Source organism: Abramis brama, assembly GCF_963993115.1.
Source record: "Abramis brama genome assembly, chromosome: 7".
NCBI classification, from domain to species: domain Eukaryota; kingdom Metazoa; phylum Chordata; class Actinopteri; order Cypriniformes; family Leuciscidae; genus Abramis; species Abramis brama.
In genome coordinates this window covers 22,256,048-22,276,433 of record NC_139969.1, presented here as the reverse complement: position 1 = coordinate 22,276,433, position 20,386 = coordinate 22,256,048, and the positions used below count along the sequence as shown (strand labels likewise).

General features: G+C 37.7%; 2 protein-coding genes across 4 annotated transcripts; both read right to left on the bottom strand.

The window, feature by feature from the left end:
* Positions 1–39: 39 nt before the first annotated feature.
* hltf (helicase-like transcription factor) lies at positions 40–11,771 on the bottom strand. 3 transcript variants are annotated; one of them, XM_084121046.1, is made up of 25 exons: positions 11,563–11,771; positions 11,262–11,375; positions 10,940–11,097; positions 9,798–9,964; positions 9,543–9,676; positions 9,328–9,410; positions 8,354–8,425; positions 8,067–8,258; positions 7,913–7,987; positions 7,714–7,804; positions 7,481–7,597; positions 6,864–6,911; positions 6,659–6,754; positions 6,476–6,567; positions 6,246–6,389; positions 4,392–4,530; positions 4,148–4,283; positions 3,888–4,067; positions 3,690–3,802; positions 3,305–3,486; positions 3,098–3,217; positions 2,245–2,357; positions 1,965–2,145; positions 1,749–1,829; positions 40–365 (listed from the first exon to the last, which is right to left on the bottom strand). In XM_084121046.1, the coding sequence occupies exons 2-25, from the start codon at positions 11,329–11,331 to the stop codon at positions 219–221; spliced, it is 2,931 nt and encodes a 976-aa protein (XP_083977172.1). In that variant the 5' UTR covers positions 11,332–11,375; positions 11,563–11,771; the 3' UTR covers positions 40–218. The 3 variants fall into 3 exon arrangements, with proteins under 3 accessions (XP_083977172.1, XP_083977174.1, XP_083977173.1); XM_084121048.1 differs by having other exon boundaries at positions 7,714–7,762; XM_084121047.1 differs by having other exon boundaries at positions 11,262–11,333; positions 11,563–11,702.
* Positions 11,772–12,114: 343 nt separating this feature from the next.
* nck1a (NCK adaptor protein 1a) lies at positions 12,115–20,152 on the bottom strand. The gene is made up of 3 exons (XM_084120778.1): positions 20,026–20,152; positions 13,280–13,989; positions 12,115–13,088 (listed from the first exon to the last, which is right to left on the bottom strand). Exons 1-3 carry the CDS (start codon positions 20,057–20,059, stop codon positions 12,894–12,896), a joined length of 939 nt encoding a protein of 312 aa, XP_083976904.1. The 5' UTR covers positions 20,060–20,152; the 3' UTR covers positions 12,115–12,893.
* Positions 20,153–20,386: the final 234 nt, after the last annotated feature.

Genomic DNA, 20,386 nt, shown 5'->3' with positions numbered 1-20,386 from the left:
TTATTTACTGTGGTTAAAACCAGTGTATGCACAAAGAAAGACTGCTTAGTGTTTATTGCAATGAAACTTGTTGGAACAACCATACAGACATTGTATAGATAAAGTGAATTTGGGGAAAACAACCTTACTGAACAATTTGCAAAAGAGTAAAAAAACGTGCTGTTTTTAATAAAGTAAATAATCTGAAATGAACAGACTGCAGTAAAGTTTAGGTAAAACTAAATCTCCATGAGGGTTCGGATCTCATCTATCCGTGCCTGTTTAAGGTTCTGTGTGTTTTTCCCTCCGAAAGCTTTCTCCACAAGCTCCTGCTTCTTCTTCTGAATCTTCACCATGTTCTCCTCCACGGAGTCTTTCACAATAAACTAAACACAACAGAAGACAACAAAAGTTGTTTCATTTATCAACTTTTTTTTTAACTTTCTTGACCTTTCAAAGCACACTCAAACACTGATTACCTAATATAAACCTAATAGCTGGATAATCTTTCTAGTTTATGTAAACTAGGAATTTATCAAGTTGATGCTTTAGTACTTTATTCCTGTCTGATTGAAAGTGGAATGTAGATTATTATCAAAATGTCACTCAGCTTTTGTCAATCCAAACTTACAATTTGGCCTCAGAATTCTAGACGATACTTGATTTATTTTTTTATTACAACAGACCTCTGTTGTGAAATGTGGATTTCACTTACTGTCATATTACACACCAATGAATATCAGTCAGTTATTTAATGAAAATTACACTAGTCTCACAAACTGGTTTATGGTTCATTTTGAATCTTGTATAACTGAAAAATAACTGTTCAATGTCATTAAAATAATCAATTAAGAGAATGGTCTGATTCAAGCTACTAACTCACTTGAGAAAATTTTGGGAATCTTTTAGTAATTTGTTAAGGAACTGGTTCATGAGTCTAATCAGGCTTGACCACTCACTGTGTCTATCAGTATGTGCAACAAAAAAAATAACATGCTTAAAGGGACAGTGGTTGCACTTTATAGACTGTTCCACATGTACATACTATGTACTTATTATAGCAATTACAATAACTAGGTACTAACCCTGAACCTAACCTTAACCTGTGTCGTTACCGTATATTACCCGTGCTTTCTTAGATAAGTCCACTGTAAGTACACGTACTGTAAAAAAAAAAAAGGATAACTGGGATTGTTCACAAAAAATGTTTACTCGCCCTCATGTCATTACAAACTTGTATGACTTACTTCTGTGAAACATAAGAGAAGATACTAAGAGAAATGTCTCTGGTGTTCTTTCTTTTCTTTTTTCTTTCATCTATACAATAGAAGTCAATGGTCTGCAAAACTGTTTGGTTACCAACATTCTTCAAAATATCATCTTTTGTGTTCTGCAGAAGAAAGTCAGTCATACAGGTTTGGAGTGGGAGAGAAATGACAATATACATGTTAGGGTGAACCATCCCTTTGTTCAGGAAACATCACACTCTAAAGATGTAACAATCCTCTCCAACTGTAAAACTATTTTTTTTAATTCTTGATTGTTTTAATTTTTTTATAAACCAAAATTGTGACCATTGTAGTCAATCTGGAGCCCTCATTGTTAGCCTCAACGTTATGAACTAATAAGGATTGTGTTCATCATGTTGTTGCATTTGTCGGCACTGTCTGTTACCACTGAGAAAAACGTCAGGCGTGCAATAATAGCAACTGGGATCAGTCGCTAACATTCCTCTGTGTGCTTGCCATGGCACAAACCATAGACTGTACCTTAGTGATCACCACATCTCTGCTCTGGCCCAGTCTATGACATCTGTCAACACACTGGTCTTCTGCTGCAGGATTCCAGGCCTGAACAAACAGTAGAATAAAGACAAACAAATGAGTGTGTAAGCCTCTATTCATTCCCCATTATAGATCCATTGACACAGAATCAAACCTCACTGCCACCTAGTGGCTAACACTATCCTGGGGATTTCAACTCACAGGATCCATCAGAAAGACGTGGGAAGCAGCGGTTAGATTAAGCCCAACTCCTCCAGCTTTGAGTGACAGTAACATGATGGTTGGGCTTCCTGGAGAGGAGTCTTGAAAGTCCTGAATGGCCTTTGCTCGGGTCTTCTGATTCATTGAGCCATCCAGGCGAGTGAAAGAGAATCCATATTCTCTGCAGATAGCAGCATCGTCAGCACACTAAACCACTAATGGCTACCTATTTTTTTCAGTATAGTGGAGTTTTTAGTAGCCTCAGGAATGAAAACTGTACCTCAAGGGAAGCTCTAAAACATCCAGAAACCTGGTAAACTGAGAGACCACAAGACTCTTCACAGTGGGGTCTTCATTGCGAAGCTTCAACAGGTTGCTCATCAAAGCATCAACCTGCATAAAGAAAAGCACTTTATTCAAACATGGCTGCTCACATGACCAACACAAAAGACTCTTTAATCGCTGAAGAAACTTAAGTGTTAATGTTTGCTCAGGACAGTGATTTTGTGTGCCTTTCTGAAGCATTTTCCCTTCTTATTTATTTATATTTATTTAACCAAAAAAGCTAAATGATGCCCATTGTTTGTCCACTGAATCTATATGAAATTATTATTATTATATTTTATATTATTTTATTTTTTTTAATGTTTTTAAAATTAGTCTTATGCTCACCAAAGCGGTTTATTAGATCAAAAATAAAATTAAGAGTAATATTGTGAACTGTTTTCTATTTGAATATGTAGTAAAATTTCATTTATTCCTGTGATGGCAAAGCTGAATTTCCCATCTTCAGTGTCACATGATCCTTCAGAAATCATTCTAATATGCTGATTTGGTACATTTATATGAATTATTTGAAAACAGTAGAGTGCGCGAGACTTTTAAAGTATACTCCTTTGGCCGTGAGCATTGAAAGATGCGTAGTGGACTTTGTTTTCAAGTGCTCAAGTCACTCGCACATACACTGCTGTACGCGCACGGACACAAAAATTGGGATGTCCGCGGACGGCCGAAGTATACTTAGGGCTTTAGTAGCAGGTAAACTCAACAAACACAATTGTAAAGTCCCCTTTGAGCTACATCCAATTTCAGATTGACCAAAACAGCCTAAGATGCATAAATGTTAAGGTTACTTTGGAACTTGATTGCCAATTCTCCCCAGTTGCTGATCGAGCCTCCACTTCCTCTCCAGGATACTCCACCAGTTCTTTAGTCTTGATCTGAGCACGACACAGGGGACATCTGGCCTGCTCCTGAGAGACAGGAACAATCAGTATGCAGAAATAACATCCAATAAAGGAGACTTCAGCAAACCTCTGAGATGCTGAAGTAATGCTGACCTTCTCCGAGCGGATGACCTCACAGATGCAGGGCCTGCAGTACACATGAGCGCAGTAGGTGATGACAGGCTGCCGCAGGGAGTCTAGACAGATGGCGCACTCTTCGTCCGAGCCAGAGTTCAGCACCAATGTGATCTTATTGATGAGGCGCTCCCGCAGCTCACCGGGGGTCCCAAGATCACCTAACACACATCCAAAACATTTGTTCCCCGAAAGACAACTGATTCTTCACAACACAACTGATTAGGCTGCTGCTGTGGCATTGTAGTTAAAGCTTTAAATTATTTTTAATGTAAGGTATGTTTTATTTATTAAGTGTAATTTATTTTAATTTAATGATATTTAATTGAATGTAATCAGCGACTGTCTAAACTCTAATTTATACCTGCCACTGTGTATTTGCTCACAAGACTGGGGTGACAGCAGCACTGCCTCAGACGGACCAGGATGGCCAGCACGTCGGCGTAGTTCGTCATGACCGTTCCTTCTTGGAAATACCTGTAAAGACAAATGGTTTCTGTTATCGGACTTTAAACCTATGTAATATTGATGCTCTTTAAATCTGTAGCAAAAGTGTGCCCACCTGCCGACGATGTTCCTGCCCTCCCTCTTGACCTGTTCATACTCCTCCCTCTCCTCCTCAGAGAGAGTCACATGCTGCACAAACACTCTCCGTTCGGGTAACTGCACCAGCGCGCGCCCAGCCACTTTACTGTTCTTGGTGCGCCTCAGTGTGATGCCCTTCACCAGTGCTTGCAAGTTCCTGATAACAGTTATACGATATAGAAGTTCATTCAATTCAATGCACTGAAAGTGTGATTTGGGACACAGCTATTAACATACTTTAGTCCAAATCTGTCACCCATGGTCACAGGTCTCTGAATGATTCTGTTCCACCACTCCTTCACATCAAAAGGCTTCAGCTTCAAAAAGGACAGCAGCATGTACAGATCCTTCAGGGAGTTCTGAATGGGAGTTCCTGAAGGTAAAAATATGCATGATTGACGTGGACTTCATAGGCATTAAGATTAATGATCTGTCCTTTTGATGATATTCACAGGTGATGAGGTAACGCAAATGAACGCACCAGACAGGATCCACCTGCGCTCTGACTGGAGCCCCAGCACAGCTTTGCTCTGAAGAGCACTAGGGTTTCTGATGACGTGACCTTCATCCAGCACCACCCTCAGCCAGTTCACTTTGTGCAGAGGACTGCTGGCTTTATTCTGCAGGCAGGGTCAAAGTTCATTTTTTTATTTCACCATTTGTCCAAGTTTTTTAGAGTGTCTACTTACACCAGTCTTGTTGACAGAGGCTATTTACACTAACTCCACCAACTAGTGTTTAGTTTAGCCACACAAAATGACAAAGGAAATGAAGCCAGTAACTGGGACAGTGTCGTGAAGAGTAACGGCCACTTCACACTGAATGCGCAAGCAGAGTGGAGGCAGCACAGAAGCTGTGCATATGCAGAGCATTGTGCTTTCACACTGGCCGCTGCTTGTGTTTGTGTGCTGCAAAAACAGACGAGCATCGTTCATTCTGTCACCTTTCAGGTGTTCTCTGACGACCACTGTCTGTCACGTGCTTTGATTTATGACGGGCAGCATACTCTGCTGCGATGCGGGAATAAATTCCAGTCCCAATCAGCACGTTTGTTTTAAATAAAACATATAAAAATATTCAAAAAGTGGAAATAAAGTGCCTAATTTGTATTCAATAGTAGGAATAAAGTGTTTAACATGTATTTAATAGGCTTACATTTTAAGTGCAGCCCATATTGTTGCCATGGCTCTCTTTCTAGAACTTCAAAGACACTTTTTCTGAGGAGCAGATCCAATATGGAAGGATATAATGATTTTAATGAATATACACTGAATATGTTATTACTGCATACCATTTTAAAATGTCCTACAATTAGGGATGTCCCGATCAGGTTTTTTTGCCCTCGAGTCCGAGTCATTTGATTTTGAGTATCTACCGATACCGAGTCCCGATCCGATACTTCTATAATACATAAAAAAGAATAAAGAAGAGCGAAAAAACAGACCCAGGATGTTCCTTATTTTTTATTTAATTCACCTCATTTTAACATTCAACAACTCTGTTAACAAACAGAGCACTTCTGTGAGGTAGCTTGAACAATCAAGTAATAAATAACATAAATTCTTCACTTTTGGACTTTAGTGCAACAGTAAATATAAAAAAAAGTCTAATATATAAACAAATAGCACCTCAACTTAAAATACCCGGCAGGCATGTAAACAAATAAAAAATAAAAGTGCCACAGTGTTTGCAAAGCCAAGACAGCATGAGAACTGACTGCGCATGCGCAAACCTACGTAAACTACGTTCTATGGACCAAAGAGGCACTGCTAACCTCTGCCTCAATGGCCATGGCCTTGAATTTCCTGCATGAAACAATGGTTTTAGGAGCAAACAATGGCAAAATGAGTATATTATATGTGTATTCCTGAAAATGTTTGTTACAAAAATTAATATTTGGAATAAAATAAATGCAATTAATAATGTGGTGAATTAATAAAGTTCTTGGAATTAATAAATGTAATGTCAACATTTCCTTTGGTGAGGCACTGCCTACCCTGCCTACCCTGCCTACCCTGACCGCACATCCCTGCTCCGAGTCCTGATCGGGAGGTAACGTCCGATTCCGATCGAGTCTGAAAACACGTGATCGGGCCCGATTTCCGATCACGTGATCGGATCGGGACATCCCTACCTACAATACAATACCAAGGTGTAAATAGCATCTGCCACTATTTGCACTAAGTAGCATCTAACTACTATTTCACACAATAAAAAATATTTTCACAATGTAAATACCATCTAACTTAGTGACTTCCAGCATGGCTCAGCAGCGTCATGTAATGACAATGTCTAAGCAGCAAGAACAGCAGGACTGTGTTTTAAATCCACCCACCCCAAAATCAGATGAAAGCACACTGTATGTTGTGAGAACCACATCTTGCCCAGACAGAAGGCCAACAGATCGGCTGCGCTCAGGACCGTAGTACAGGTACACTTTTAATGTGACATCAGCTCGAATATGTTGCTCAAACTGGTCCTGCACGCATATGAAGCACAAATGAGATCAATGCGAGTTAAATATTTTCCTTAAATTTTTCATAAAAACAGATTTTCAACACTCACCAGCCAGTTGCTAAGGACAGACAGGGGACATAAAATCAAAGTGGCTCTGGCCCCTGACCCCCCGCCGGCTCCAGATGGGCCCTTACCAGTGCCTACAACCCACACAAAGCAGATTGATTCCTGTAAAACTCTCTCATTCCATAATAAACAAACGGAAGAAATGGTCATTAATGTTACACCCACCAGAACTCTTCTTCGCACTCTTTTTTGCTGGCACAGCCTGTGAGGAAGTGCACTCCAGAGCGGCAGCGAAGTCCACATCATCCAGCAGAACCGCTCCTGTGTATTAGAGAGTGAGAACAAAGTCAGTTGACACTGAAAATATATCTAACAAATCTGCCTTTCAGTTTACATGAAAAACATGAAAAAAAACAGGAAGCAAGCATACCTTTCTTAGAGTTGGCAGACTTTTTAGCAGTTTTCTTTGTGGTTTTTGCTATAGGAAACACAAATCAACGATTATTATAAACATTTACATTTATGTATTTGGCAAACACTTTTATGCAAAGTGACACACTACTGTTTAACAATTTGGGGTCAGCAAGATTTCTTTTTTGGAAAGAATTAAGAAAATATGCATTAAATTGACTCTTGAAAAAGACTCATATTGTTTAAAAAAACAAAAACAAAAAAACAACAACTGCAGTTCTTAATAATCAAAGAATCCTGAAAAAAAAAAAAAAAAAAAAAAGATCACGATAGCAGCACAACTGTTTTCAACATTGATAATAAGAATAGTTATATGTTACTTGAGCACCAAACAGCATATTAGAATGATTTCATTCATCATGTGACACTGAAGACTGGAGTGGACAGCTTTGCTTTCACAGAAATAAATGACATTTTAAATTGTAGTAATATTTCACAATATTTCTGTTTTACTGTATTTCTGATCAAATAAATGGATCCTTGGTGAGCATAAGAGACTTCTTTCAAAAATATAAAAAAAAATCTCACCGACCACAGACATTTGTACATGCATCAGGACTTAAAAGAGAAACTAACCTTTCTTCTGAGGTGCATCTTCATCAATGGTGTCAGCAGTGGCACTGTTAGCATGCAGTCTTTTCAATGGAGACGACCCCACTGGTTCCCCTGACTCTTCAGGGTCTCCACTTTTCTCTGTAAATAAAAAATATATATAAAATGTGTGTATCTGTGTGTCGGTATTCTACAACAAATGTAACTTCTTCACTTCAGAATGGATTGCAGTTTTACAAATTTGTGACATTTTTTACCTTTTAAGGCTGCTTTCTTTCTGGTAGCAGAAGGCATGGATGATCCTTCCTGAAAAGTTGTATTTTTGATATGTTCATGATTAAATTCTGGCTGCAATACATGCAAGGTCACAGTAATCAGTTAAATTTGTTATATCAACAAAACTTCATTTACACACACATGCTTTATTTGTTTAAGACATTTTCATCTGCGTCTTACACATTGTTCCAGTGGTAGGGGTTTCCCATTGTGGAAATTAGAGACTATCAAGGCAATGGTGGTGAGGGTTTTGCCCTGAAACACAGCATAAAAGTTCTGAGCACTAGTAGGGCTTATATTGAGCACTAAAAGAACAAGTCTAAGATCATCTCACCAGCCCCATGTCATCAGCCAAAATCCCACCAAGCACTTTCTCAGGCCTCTCCTTCACTGCAAAGTTAGTGAGAACGTTAAAGTAAAGGCCATTCTTCTCCTCCCAGAACGGGGGCAGATCGTTGCTGTTTTCACGAGAGGTCATCCATGAGAGTGCCTGCTTTTGATGTGGGAGTAGAGGAGTGAACACTGCCTGTACGGACAGACATTAACAGAGACATCTGTAAGTGACTGATGGATGAGATTGACAGTAAAAAAACCAGCTGTGTTCTTTCAATCTGTGCTCACCTCTGCTGGCTCCATTTCTCTGGTTTTATCCTCCATCAAATCGTCAAAGAGCTTGTCAAAGGCATTTTTCAGCTGATATGATGTAACAAAAATGTAATTATTAGCCATTTCATTGAAGTTAAACAAACTTGGTTTGGTTTATGGTAGTTCTCAGCTGGTGTGTTGCAGCACTGTTTGGTCATAAACGGCATGCTAAAATAATAATAAATAATGCTAAATAAATACTAAATGCAACTAACCATATAAATGGGTATGGCTAAAACAGAACAATAAACAGACTTATTGCCTATTAAAAGGAAAGACAAAAAGCTTCCCATATTATGGCATTAACAGGTGTGCACCTGATAAAACTAAATTATGCATTGAAAAAAGTATGATACATACTACATTAAATAAACTTGTAATAAGAATAATTATGGTTATTTGTAATTTATTTCTTTTTTTTAAAATGTAATTTTTTTTTTTTATGTTTGATTATACAGACATTTTTGTTAGTACTGTGTTTGGTGTAAAAAACAACAACAACAAAAAAAGTTAAGAACCACTGATCTAGATTTTAACATACTAAAGCATACTAGACAAATAATAATAATTTATTTTGACATCTTATAGCCAACATCTGTAAAACAGACACTTAATATTCAACATTATTATTAATCTGCCTGCATTGACACCACTGTATTATAACTGAACTGAGCTGAGCTGGACAATGACATCACTGTTTTATCTAGAGTGGCTGTATAGATAAATGAGCTAAATTAATAACTAATGATATTTACAACAGAAATGAATCAACACTGAACTTACTTAAGCTGGACAATGACACTATTTTCTTCTAGAGCTGCTGTACAACCGAAACAAAACTTGTTGCATAATTTTCCTGTTATCACTGTAAAGCTGTATTATATCTTTTTACAAAACAAACTGTATTGTACAAAGCGCTATAGAAATAAATGTGACTTTACGAAATTTACCTCTTCTACAGTCAAAGGAATGGCAGATATTTTTGAGGACAATCCATGCAGATCTCTACGCAAAGATGTTTGGGTAGCACCTCCTAAGAGAATAAGACAAATAATGTCAATCATATAAGCATTATGTATTCACCAAAGAACATTAACTAGTGAATAAATAATGGCATCAATACACTGTCAGTAAAAAAAAGAAAAAAAAGAAAAAAAAGAAACACCTTTCAAGTCAGAGCCAAGTCTGAAACCATAGCGTGTCATCAGATTATGCACAGCTTCTCGCTTCTCCTCTTTGCCCCAGAACGTGAGGATCACAGGCATTGTGAATTTATTAGTATTCCCAAAGGGCACAACCCTATTAAGAGATCAAACACAAAAGACATCTGTTGCAATCAATTTGCAATAAAAAAAATCAGTTGCATATTTAATACAAATTACTTCAAAAATATTTTTTAGAAAAGAAGAAACTACAGTACCCTTCCACCCTCGCCAAGTTGTTGTCCATAATGTAGGCCATTGGGGCTGCCAGCTCTTTCTTGATGTGCCCCACCTGACTGCCATACACATTGGCAACCATCACTGCATTTCGGTCATAGGGATTCTGTGGCTCTCTCACCAAAGACACCATCTCTCCTTTATTGACCTACAGCATACGTCACAATCACACAATATTCCTGTTATTAAAGGTGAACTAAGTAACTTTTTTACCTTAACTGAACAGCTTCAGAGTCATTGGAATGGTTATATTACTTATTTCGGGTTGAATGGTGGTCGTTTCGCACCCCCCTGGTGCCCATGAGCGGAAAATCCGCACTTGCAACTTTGAGTCGGCGGGCCGCCGGCCGTCGCATCAGGAAGTATCGCGTGATATCAGGTCTCGCGATGTAAACAATTGCTTTACGGCCAAAAGAAATCTGCTAAAATGCTGTCATTATTGCGCTCCCTCACGCTGTTCGAACCCGAATGAAGAAGACGTTTTAAAGAATGTCCCATCTGCTTTGATGTCGTTGATCTGCTAGCCTCTGGTGTCTGAGAATCACCAACGAGTTTTTACAACAGTGTTGTCAAATATCTATTCCGAAGCTGTGGGGGGAGCTCTAGAGAGAAACCTGCGAGCAAAAAGCGAGAATACAGCGAAGAAATCCGGAAACTACTAAGCCCTGCTTTAAACGAGATTGAATGAACCTAATAGAATTATTCTGTATTTTGAATAATAAAACCACTAGAGGGCAATATACACTGTGTGGTGGAACAGGTGTGAGATGACCTGTTCCTGTCAGGTGATAAGGGCGGCAAAGGAATTAAGCAGGTACAGATGGCGGGAAAATACAGTTCATGGCGAAGATATACAACTATGTTGTACTGCAGTAAATAATACTGCATTCTTGTATATTAGGTTAGTATTAAACAGCAACAGGAAAATGCTTTTTCTGATGAGTTAAATGTGGAATACGGTCCTGTAGCAATACACTTAGAAACCCTATGTAGGCACACACACACACACACACACACACACACACACACACACACACACACACACAAGTATGTGTATATATATATATATATATATATATATATATATATATATATATATATATACACACGTGAAGATCCCTACCATTCCAGTGTAGTAGCGCAGACCAACAACTGAGCCTTGAATTGATCCAATCTGAACACTCTCCTCTGCCTCCAGGTCCTGCCCTCCATCTTCTGTTAGATTTGCAATTTCTTGGGATATGGTCACTGTGCCGCCGACATCCATGAAATCTATAAAAGCTGGTGTTGGGTGATAGGCATTATAATTAATGTTGGGCGTGACAACAATTGATTCAACACATTCGGAGGAGATATACCAGGTTTTAGTTTAGACTATAGTTTGCTAGGGACCATTATTAATCATATTCATTTCACAAATGTATTTGACATCTGCTGTTTTTCACCGTATCGCGGCGAGGCGCTGGTCGAGGGGTTGTGAGGGTGAGCACTTGTTGATTTGTTTGATGACTGCATGTCTGCGATCACAACACAAACAGGAAACGTCACTGAGTCAGGTCCTAACCAGAAAAACAAAGCGCCATTGTGTAATAAAGCAAATGTAAAGACATTGAATTGCATATAATGACACTTAATAGTGATATAAAAAATAAACTGATTAATCCAACTAGAATTAATTGTTCATAACAAGCGAACATGCTCTCGTGGATTAAGTTAAACTGTTCAGCTGCTGCAGGCCACACTCACCTCCCGTTTAAGACTCCAGTACGATAAAGGATTGCTGTATGTAAACTGATCCAAATCCAAATTCTACATGAGCAATGAATATTTCAGTACTTATAAGGGTTTATTTTAGTTCACTCGTCATTTGTTGACTACAAGTTGAGGTTTCAGGGACGCCTGTCAGTGGCGCGAGTGTTTTGAAACTGTACGCTTATTTCCGGCGCCAGATTCAGACTTCACGTCACTGTCACGTGAACCAACCAGCAAAGACTACCGAATGTCGTCACTACAAATCTTTTAAATATATATATGCTTTAGGCGTTTTAATCAAACAAAATAAGATTTCATCATCATTTCTAAAAAATAAATAAAAAATCTGATTAATAAAAAAACAAAACATGATTCTAAATATTTAGCGTAAAAGAGCCACAACATATTTTTGTTACTGTGGTTACTCTGGAAAAGTAACAGACTTTGTAGCTTGTATGTATTTTTGTGTACACCTCATAATTATATAGGCCTATATTGTAAGCACATTTTTTTATGAAATTACTGAAGGCATTAAATAAAAAGGACGAAAGTTCTATGCTTTATTTTTTAAATGTTACACTTATCAAGTCAATAAATGATAAGTAAAAGAAATCTAAAAGTTCACTGTGGAAGGAAGCATCATTCACAGTTTACAAATTGTTACAAATGACAAATTAGTGGTAAAAAAAAATGAGGAGGGCGGGGGAGGAAATGTAAATATAGTCTTGACCTCTGTAAAAACCCAATGTAGACTGAAGAGAAAGTTTTGGCACAGGCAAAAGAAGAACATAGCATGAGAATTCATGAAATCAATGCTGCAAATACAAATGTATCAGGTAAAAATGCTATCACACATGTGGTTTAAAGTTACTGTGTCCATTCTCTCACTGTCCTCTGAGGGGCTCGATCTTGATATTACTTGACTTGACTTGATATTAAATTAAACAAATTAAATGTAAAGGAAAAAAACCTGATTGCAGTGATATTTCATTCATTCTCCACTTTTTAAGTGTCTTGAATAATCACAAGAAGCCTATGAAAGTACATACATAAATGAAGTGAAGTGATTTTTTGGACTGCTGCACTGGAACAACTGTACAATTACAAAGATAGCTTATCTGATATTAACTGGAGTTTGCATTTAAAATAGCTGAATATCCCAAATTGGAGCAATGCTAAAGCAAACACATAGTACTGACACAATTGTAAATACACTAACATTTACATATAACCAAAGAAGTTTTCACACTTTCCCAATGCACAGTCAATATAGTTTCATGTTGTTGCTGATGGATGACAGAGTTAGATGTTGCTATTGTATAGGCTCAGTTTAATGCTTTAATCAGGTACAGTTTATCTCCCTGCTCACTGGTAAAAATGGGGGCCTTTTTGTAATGTTCCACCAAATCCTCAATGGAGCTGAACTTGCGCTGACCAATGCAGTAAAGTCCATCTTTTAGCTGCACCTTGAAATGCTTGTTCTTGTACACTGCCTTCAGAGAGATGGAGAAGTCGTTTGGCTGGAAAGTAAAAAATGAAATGTTTGTTCATAACAAAGCACAAACTAAATAAAAAAAGTACTTAAATAAATAAATAAACATGCAAAAAGGCTAAATTAAATTTCTACCACCAGAAGCTGGTAATATATAAATTATATTAATTCAAAAAACAACATAGATGTTTGGACACAGTTTCAATTGAATTCAATTACCGTAGACTCGCTGTCCCTGATGAGGAAGTCACCATCCGCACCCCTCTGGTTCAAGACCATCTCAGCCTGGTGCCGTGTCAGTTTCCCATAGTACCATTGTTTTCCTGCAAACTTTCCGTCCATAGAGGGCTTAATGTCATAGTTTGAAGTAGGTGGTCCTGAATTCCCCAGTTCTTTGTGTGTTTTCTGTACAACTGTAACATAGTTCTTGGGCACTAAACCCACTTGCCCATTTTCTTTTTTACACCTCCACCATTCAGGGTCGTTCTCAGGTTTCTCCAACACATCCATAAGTTCATCCTTGTTGAAATTCAGCTCCTCGACATTGCCGGAGCTGAAATGATAAAGTGCCTGTACAGTCTGCAGAACCTGAGAGCTGTTGTTATTGTGCCCCACTGATGCCAGTTTATCTTTGAGAGAGCTAGTGGAATCGTCCCTCATTGTCCTGTCCACATCCTCTGTGACATAATTGGAGGGAAACCACCCAGAAAGGCCATTATAGGTTCCTCGCCACCAACCGTCGCTGCACTTCTCCGTGACGATGACTCTTGTGCCCTTCACCAAAGAGAGCTCGTCCTCCCGCTCCGCGGTGTAGTTGAACTTCACCAGTGCGGGCAGGTTGAGGTCATACAGTCGCTCATCGCTGTCATATTTCTCTGAGCTGGAGGGCAAATCTCGCACACAGCCTTTCTGCTTCACCTTCCCAATCCCTGCAGTCATAGAAACTGTTAATATGAGCATATGGACAATGCTTTTTTTTTACTGTTTTTTGAAAAATGTGCTATTATGAAACTTAACTAATGATACTAGAATATTGGTTTCTTACAATTGCAAACTGACATTATTTATCTTTATAATGTGCCACATATGATCACATTTAAACAAGACTTTTTTTCTTGTTTCAACACCTTGAAATTAAACCCGAAGCTCATAAAAGCAATAAAAATGTTCTACCATTCAAAAGTTTGCAGTTGGTAAGATATTTTTTAATGTTTTTAAAAAATATATCTTATGCTTACCAAAGCTTCATTAATTTGATCAGAAATACAGTAATACTGTGAAATATTATTACAATTTAAAATAACCATTTTCTATTTGAATATATGTTAAAATATAATTTATTCCTGTAATGCAAAGCTGAATTTTCAGCATCATTACTCCAGTCTTCAGTGTCAAATTTATCCTTCAGAAATCATTCTAATATGCTGATTTTTGCTGCTCAATAAACATTTTTTTATTATCATCCATGTTGTAACAAATGTATTGGTTATTTATTTATTACTTTTTTTCAGGATTCTTTGATGAATAGAATTTTTTTTTAAAACAGACATTTTTTGTAATATTATAAACGTCTTTAATGTTTATCAATTTAATGCATCCTTGCAGAATAAAAGTATTAACTTCTTTATTTTAAAAAAAAATCTTACTGAGCCCACAATTTTGAATGGTAATTTAGTACATCAGAGTGAATATAGGTGAAGTCTGACAGTTACGATTAATCCCAATTATCCATGTGAATTTTCTTAAATGGTTAAAATCATTACTAAATTCAAAAAATAGTTAAGCATTTGGGTTTCAAGTTGATGATCTCACACTAAGGGCCGTGACATAGTCACTGGCGGGAAAAACCATAAGGAAAATTACATAGAGGTAGGGTGGATTGCCCTAATGTGGGACACTGCCTAATGTGGGACACCTAATGTCTAGTGTTTGTAGGTCCCCCATAAATACATGAATGACAGTGAAACTATGGGTTAGACAAAGCTGTGGTGTCATGTGATCAAAATCACATGACCTATCAAATGTCCAATCATATTTGAGGGTGGAGCAATCATCAAACAGGAGGCACCTTGTGTGAAGACCATCCGAAGGCCATTGACATAGAGTTTTAACAAGTTAAAAGCTGCAGATTTTCTCAGACGACTTGCAATAAGAGCACTAATATGTCTATAATTTATCTTATGAATGAGTTATCTGAATTTTCTCTTTTGATTTGATTAGGATACATCCTGGGTTTTTTAAAATGGTATTGGGTGTGGATTTAATGTTTTGGTTACACATCGCAATATGTCACAGAAGTCTGAAGTGCAAAAAATGTCCCACATTAGGGCAATTCACCCTACATTTGTTCATATAAACACATAAAAGTTTATTTACAGAAAATCCGAAAATTTCCCACTTTTTCCCAAAAGTCCCACTTTTGGTTCACTGGAACAATAACAGTGTTACTGTTGCACAATCACAGACCAGCTGACAGCCAAGTGTTCCAGACTTCATATCTGCACATAATTAGACTAATAATGTAAATATTGACTAACTGACATGTTTTTGACATGTGACAGGTTTACCATCTCGCATAAACTGTTTTACATGACTAATAAATCAAATCAGGAAAATACACCCTTATCCCAAAAGAGAGAAATTCCAATTTAATGATTTGGCAATGAAACATCAGTTTAACATACTCATTTCTGGGCCTGAATCCACGGAGTCTGTGTGTCTACACAAATGCTAAAATGCACACCCAGCACTATCAACATCTCCTTCTCCTTTCAGAAAAATGTGGATCATAATATAGATGGGAAATGACACAGAACTCTGCAGAAAAAAAAATTCACTACCGTACTAAAAGGCCGGAATCGCTAAGTTTATGTTTTTCAAGGAACTGATACTTGTTCACCAAGGATGCATTAAATTAAATTAACATATTCAGCTGAAGTTTCATCTGCTTTCTGCAGTGCTTCCCACAGGTGTTCCCATAGGCTTTTTTAGGGCATTTCTCACTGGCCTTGCAATCGAATTGTTCCCACAACAGCACACCTTCTTATTTATTTATTAAGTTTCAGATTCCACTTTATCTGTGAAACTCTGCCTTAAGGCCAGCAGCTTCCCAGAGGCTTCTCTTCTTCACTGTTGCTGATGAAACTGATATTTGACATGTACTTTTCAATGAAGTTGCCAGCTGAGCACCAATGAGGGGGGCTGTTTCTCAAACTAGAGACTCTGTGTACTTCTCATCTTGTTGTGCAGCAGGGCTGTCCACTTCTCTTTGTACTGGTTGGATCCAGTTTGCTCTCTTCTTTCAAGAGAGTATAGTTCATGGAAAAGTCTTCAGAAGAACAAGAGGCTGATAAGTTTCTAGAGAAATGTGTTTTCTTTTTTCCCATTGTTGAAGCCAAAATTGGACTTCAAAAATGTGACTGTCCTTAAAGGGATAGTTCACCCCAAAATGAAAATTCTGTCATTTATTACTCACCCTTATCGCTCAAAACCCATAAGACATGCGTGTTCAAACAACAAAGTCTGCTCCTGCGTTAACACAACACGCATGCGTCGTTGTGCTCTCGTGAACTTGCGTTAGAGGTTAATAGCCTACTTTGTAAATAATGTGATAAATTATGTTGTTGTTTTTTTGCCAAGACATAGCACTCCTGTCCAAAGACAAGTCTTTGCCAAGACATGTCACACAGACATAGCGCTTCTTAAATTTGAGGTTAAACCACCATACTTTTATGATGTCTTATACCTTTCTGGGGCTTGAAAGTGGTAGTTGCGTAGCTGTCAATGGAGGGACAGAAAGCTCTCAGATTCCATTAAAAAGATCATCATTTGTGTTCCGAAGATGAACTAAAGTCTTATGTGTTTTCAACGACATGAGGGGGTGAGTAATTAATGACAGAATTGTCATTTTTGGGCGAACTAACCCTTTAATACTACAGCAACTAAAGACATTGTATTTTACACACGTTGTAGCACAATCATTTTCAACTGTGCTAATAATAAGAAAGTTATCTTGAGTGCCAGTAAAATTATACATGAATAAATTTTAAATTATATTAAAAAAAAAAAAAAAAAAAACATTCAAAATTTATAAATGTAGCTATAGTGTACATTTTAAATTCTATTTTACATGTTGTAAAAATACATTTTAATAAAAAAAAAAAAAAATACTACTGTTAATTCAAACAGTCAAAATAATTAGATAAATTAAATGGCACTTTGGATAACAGACGTATTATTTCTTTTTTTCTATTTTACATTTAAAATTGTCATAATGATCCCAAACTTTTAAATAGGCTTTTAGCTGAAACATATTGGTGGTGTATGTAAATGGCATTTTTTTTTATGTAAATGGAATTTAATGTAAACAACACAAATTATCTTCAGATGCAATTCTTTACTATAGACTCAATCATCAACTTTTAATAAAATATCTATTATTCACTAAGAAGATCCATTCATGGGAGTTATAAACTTATTGGAATGTCCAAAAAAAAATAAAAAATGGCTAAACAAAAATATGTCCCCTCCAAATGAAAAGGAAATAAATTTTTTGCCCATCCATGAACATCAACAGGAAGAAAAAACGGAAGAGTGATAGAAGAGCTTCCTGTAAAAAACACCAGAACAAAAAAAAGGGCAGAGTGTTGTAACGTAGGCTAAAACAGCCTCGTGATCCAGTTAACTCATTCATATGTGTGGAATTACAGAGCTCATCTGCTCCATCAAAATCAAACTTTCCAAACTCATCCGTAACAGTCGTTGTATTCCAAATAACCATGGAAACATAAAAGTCACCGGCATAAAATTGGAGGGAAACAAGTTGTCAGTGATAAACCACTATTATGATCAATGTGATGCAACTGTTTTGAGAAGTAAAACCATCACGCGGATGTGTGGAAAAGCCAATAAAGTTGAAATTTTATTTCAATGGAAATTCCAGGCAACAGCAATGAAGGCATTACTGTCTTTATGACGTGACTCAAGGATGGAGCTTAAGGCACTGTGTCCTGTCTGCTTTTGTTTCATTTCCTCTGACAGTCAGAATAACGGCAGCTCAGCTTTCCAGTCAATTTCCCAGTTTTCCACATGCGGGAAAATATTCAAAAGCAGAGATAAGGCAGAATTCTTCCTAAAGTAAAAACCTTGGCATCACAGGTATATATTAAAACATAATTGAGACTGTCATAAAGTCTTCAGTTCTTCAGAGTTCAACCCAAAAGCTGAACAGAGATTTAATGTATATAGGGTTTGTAACGAGTTTGTATACGTCTGACAAAGTTTGCATGTGGCTTTTTGTGCAATTTCATAATTTTCCCCATGAAACACAACTGAACGTCTTGAATTGACCTAATTTTTCTGTCATCTGCCCTCAACACTGAATGAGATCTCTTTCTCAGCTCAGGTTTTTGATAAAGCTGAGTGTGATTATCAATGTAATGTGACCCGTGGCAAGCTGCTTTCTCATATCCACGACAGGAACCGAGCGAACGCAGCCAAATCACCCTGCCTTTGTTTCTGTTCGGGCTGAGCTCACTCCACTAATGACATCATAAGACAAATAGCCTCTTCACAAACAGATGTAGCGTCCAAGAACTGTCAGCAAAGGTAGCGCCGTTAATTCTCAGAGTGGCGCAATACACGCATCCATACTAATATAAACCCGTGATGAACTTTAGCATGTGTTTCTGTTCACTTTTGACCTCACAGCTGCTCTGTCCTTTTCTTTCTCATTTCAACCGACAATATTTTGTTTTGTGGCTAATTTTCCGCAACAGATTTTTGAATGCAAAATTACACAAATAGCACTTGAGACATTTTCTCTTTGTGCAGGAATCGGTCACGCCTCCGTTTGGTACAATAGGCTCTCTGAACTTCCACGGCATACTAATGCACAGAGAGAGAAAGAGAGGCAGACACAGAGAGCAAGAAAGAGAGCTGGCAGGAGGCCATCAGAGAAGCCTGACGTTTTTTCCCTCTTCTCCCGAACTTTCCCGAAAAGTCCGGCTATTCAAAAGTGAGCAGATAAAACAAGTGCAAAAAAAGAGAAAAGCAAATAAGGAGTCTCATTTGTTGAAGTGTTCTGTCCCGTCGCTACTGTTCTTTTGTCCTGCAGATCCGCTTGCTTCACTCTGCCAAGTCACGACACCCCACTGTCTTGTCCACTGTAATGTGGGGAATAAAACACTGAAATGCTGAATGTGTTACAAAGGGGAAGAAGAACGTAATGAGAGAGAAAGAAACCCAGAGTCAAAGGCCTCAATTATTCATTGCCTCACATCCTTCTGTTTTCCTGCACTAGAAATCTGCGTTGAATTAGACAGCTTCCGGCCGCCTTCACAGAGCAGCTCAAGTTGACAGTAGAGGAGGTTGAGGGGGCCTGCATGGGTTTCTGCTTTGATTTTTGTTTTTTAAGACTGTCCAAGTTACCCTGAAGAGCCTGCTGCTATTTCCTCCCTCTCTTATGGCCAGTTTTATAGAAAAAAGAAAGTATTTGAAGTACCTGGGTGTAGCCTAACTGCCCTTTAAAATGTATGTCAATGAGCTTGCTGTTGTGCGTATAATATGAGTGATTCATCTTGGTTTACAACCAAGAGCACAAACCAAAAACCAAAAGGTCATTAAGCACTAAACTCCCAATAATTTTTTTAAAATCTTAATATAAAAGAAGAGAAACACATTCAAAATTATCACAAACTGAACAATATTTCTGAAGAGTCTTTGAAACCCACTTTCAGCTGATCTTTACCCACAAAGAAGACAAGACAAACACAAGGACAGTTACACAGGACTGACAACATAAGTATATAACTTAAAAATCACATAAAGTATGAAGAAACTCGCAGAAATTGTTCTTTCTTCTGAGATTAAGTTAATTTGTCAACAGTACATGCAGGGCAATGGCAACAACTTTGTTAAGCTAAAGTGATATACTTAAGTGGAAAAGATTATAAATATGTACTCACGAAAGAAGTGTTTAAAAAGGTTAGCCATATCCATTCCCAGCTCTGTGAGCAGCACCCCTTCCTCACACACTACCGCTCTCTCTTTCTCTCTCTGTAACAGAGCAGCAGCTATTCCATGAGAACTTCCTGAAAGTCCAGAGTTATTGACAGAGGACTCTCCACCCCACACACATGACTGTCCTTAACCAATGGCTGTCAAGAGGTCCTTTCTGTGGACTCTAGTGGCTGGATGGACCTCAAACACTTACAGGGTCTTCTGCGGAAACTAACATAACAACACTGTAAAACATTTCCACCTATTTCAACTTAAAAACTTAAGTTCAGTTGCTGCATTAAATTTTTAAGAATAATCAAATTGTCT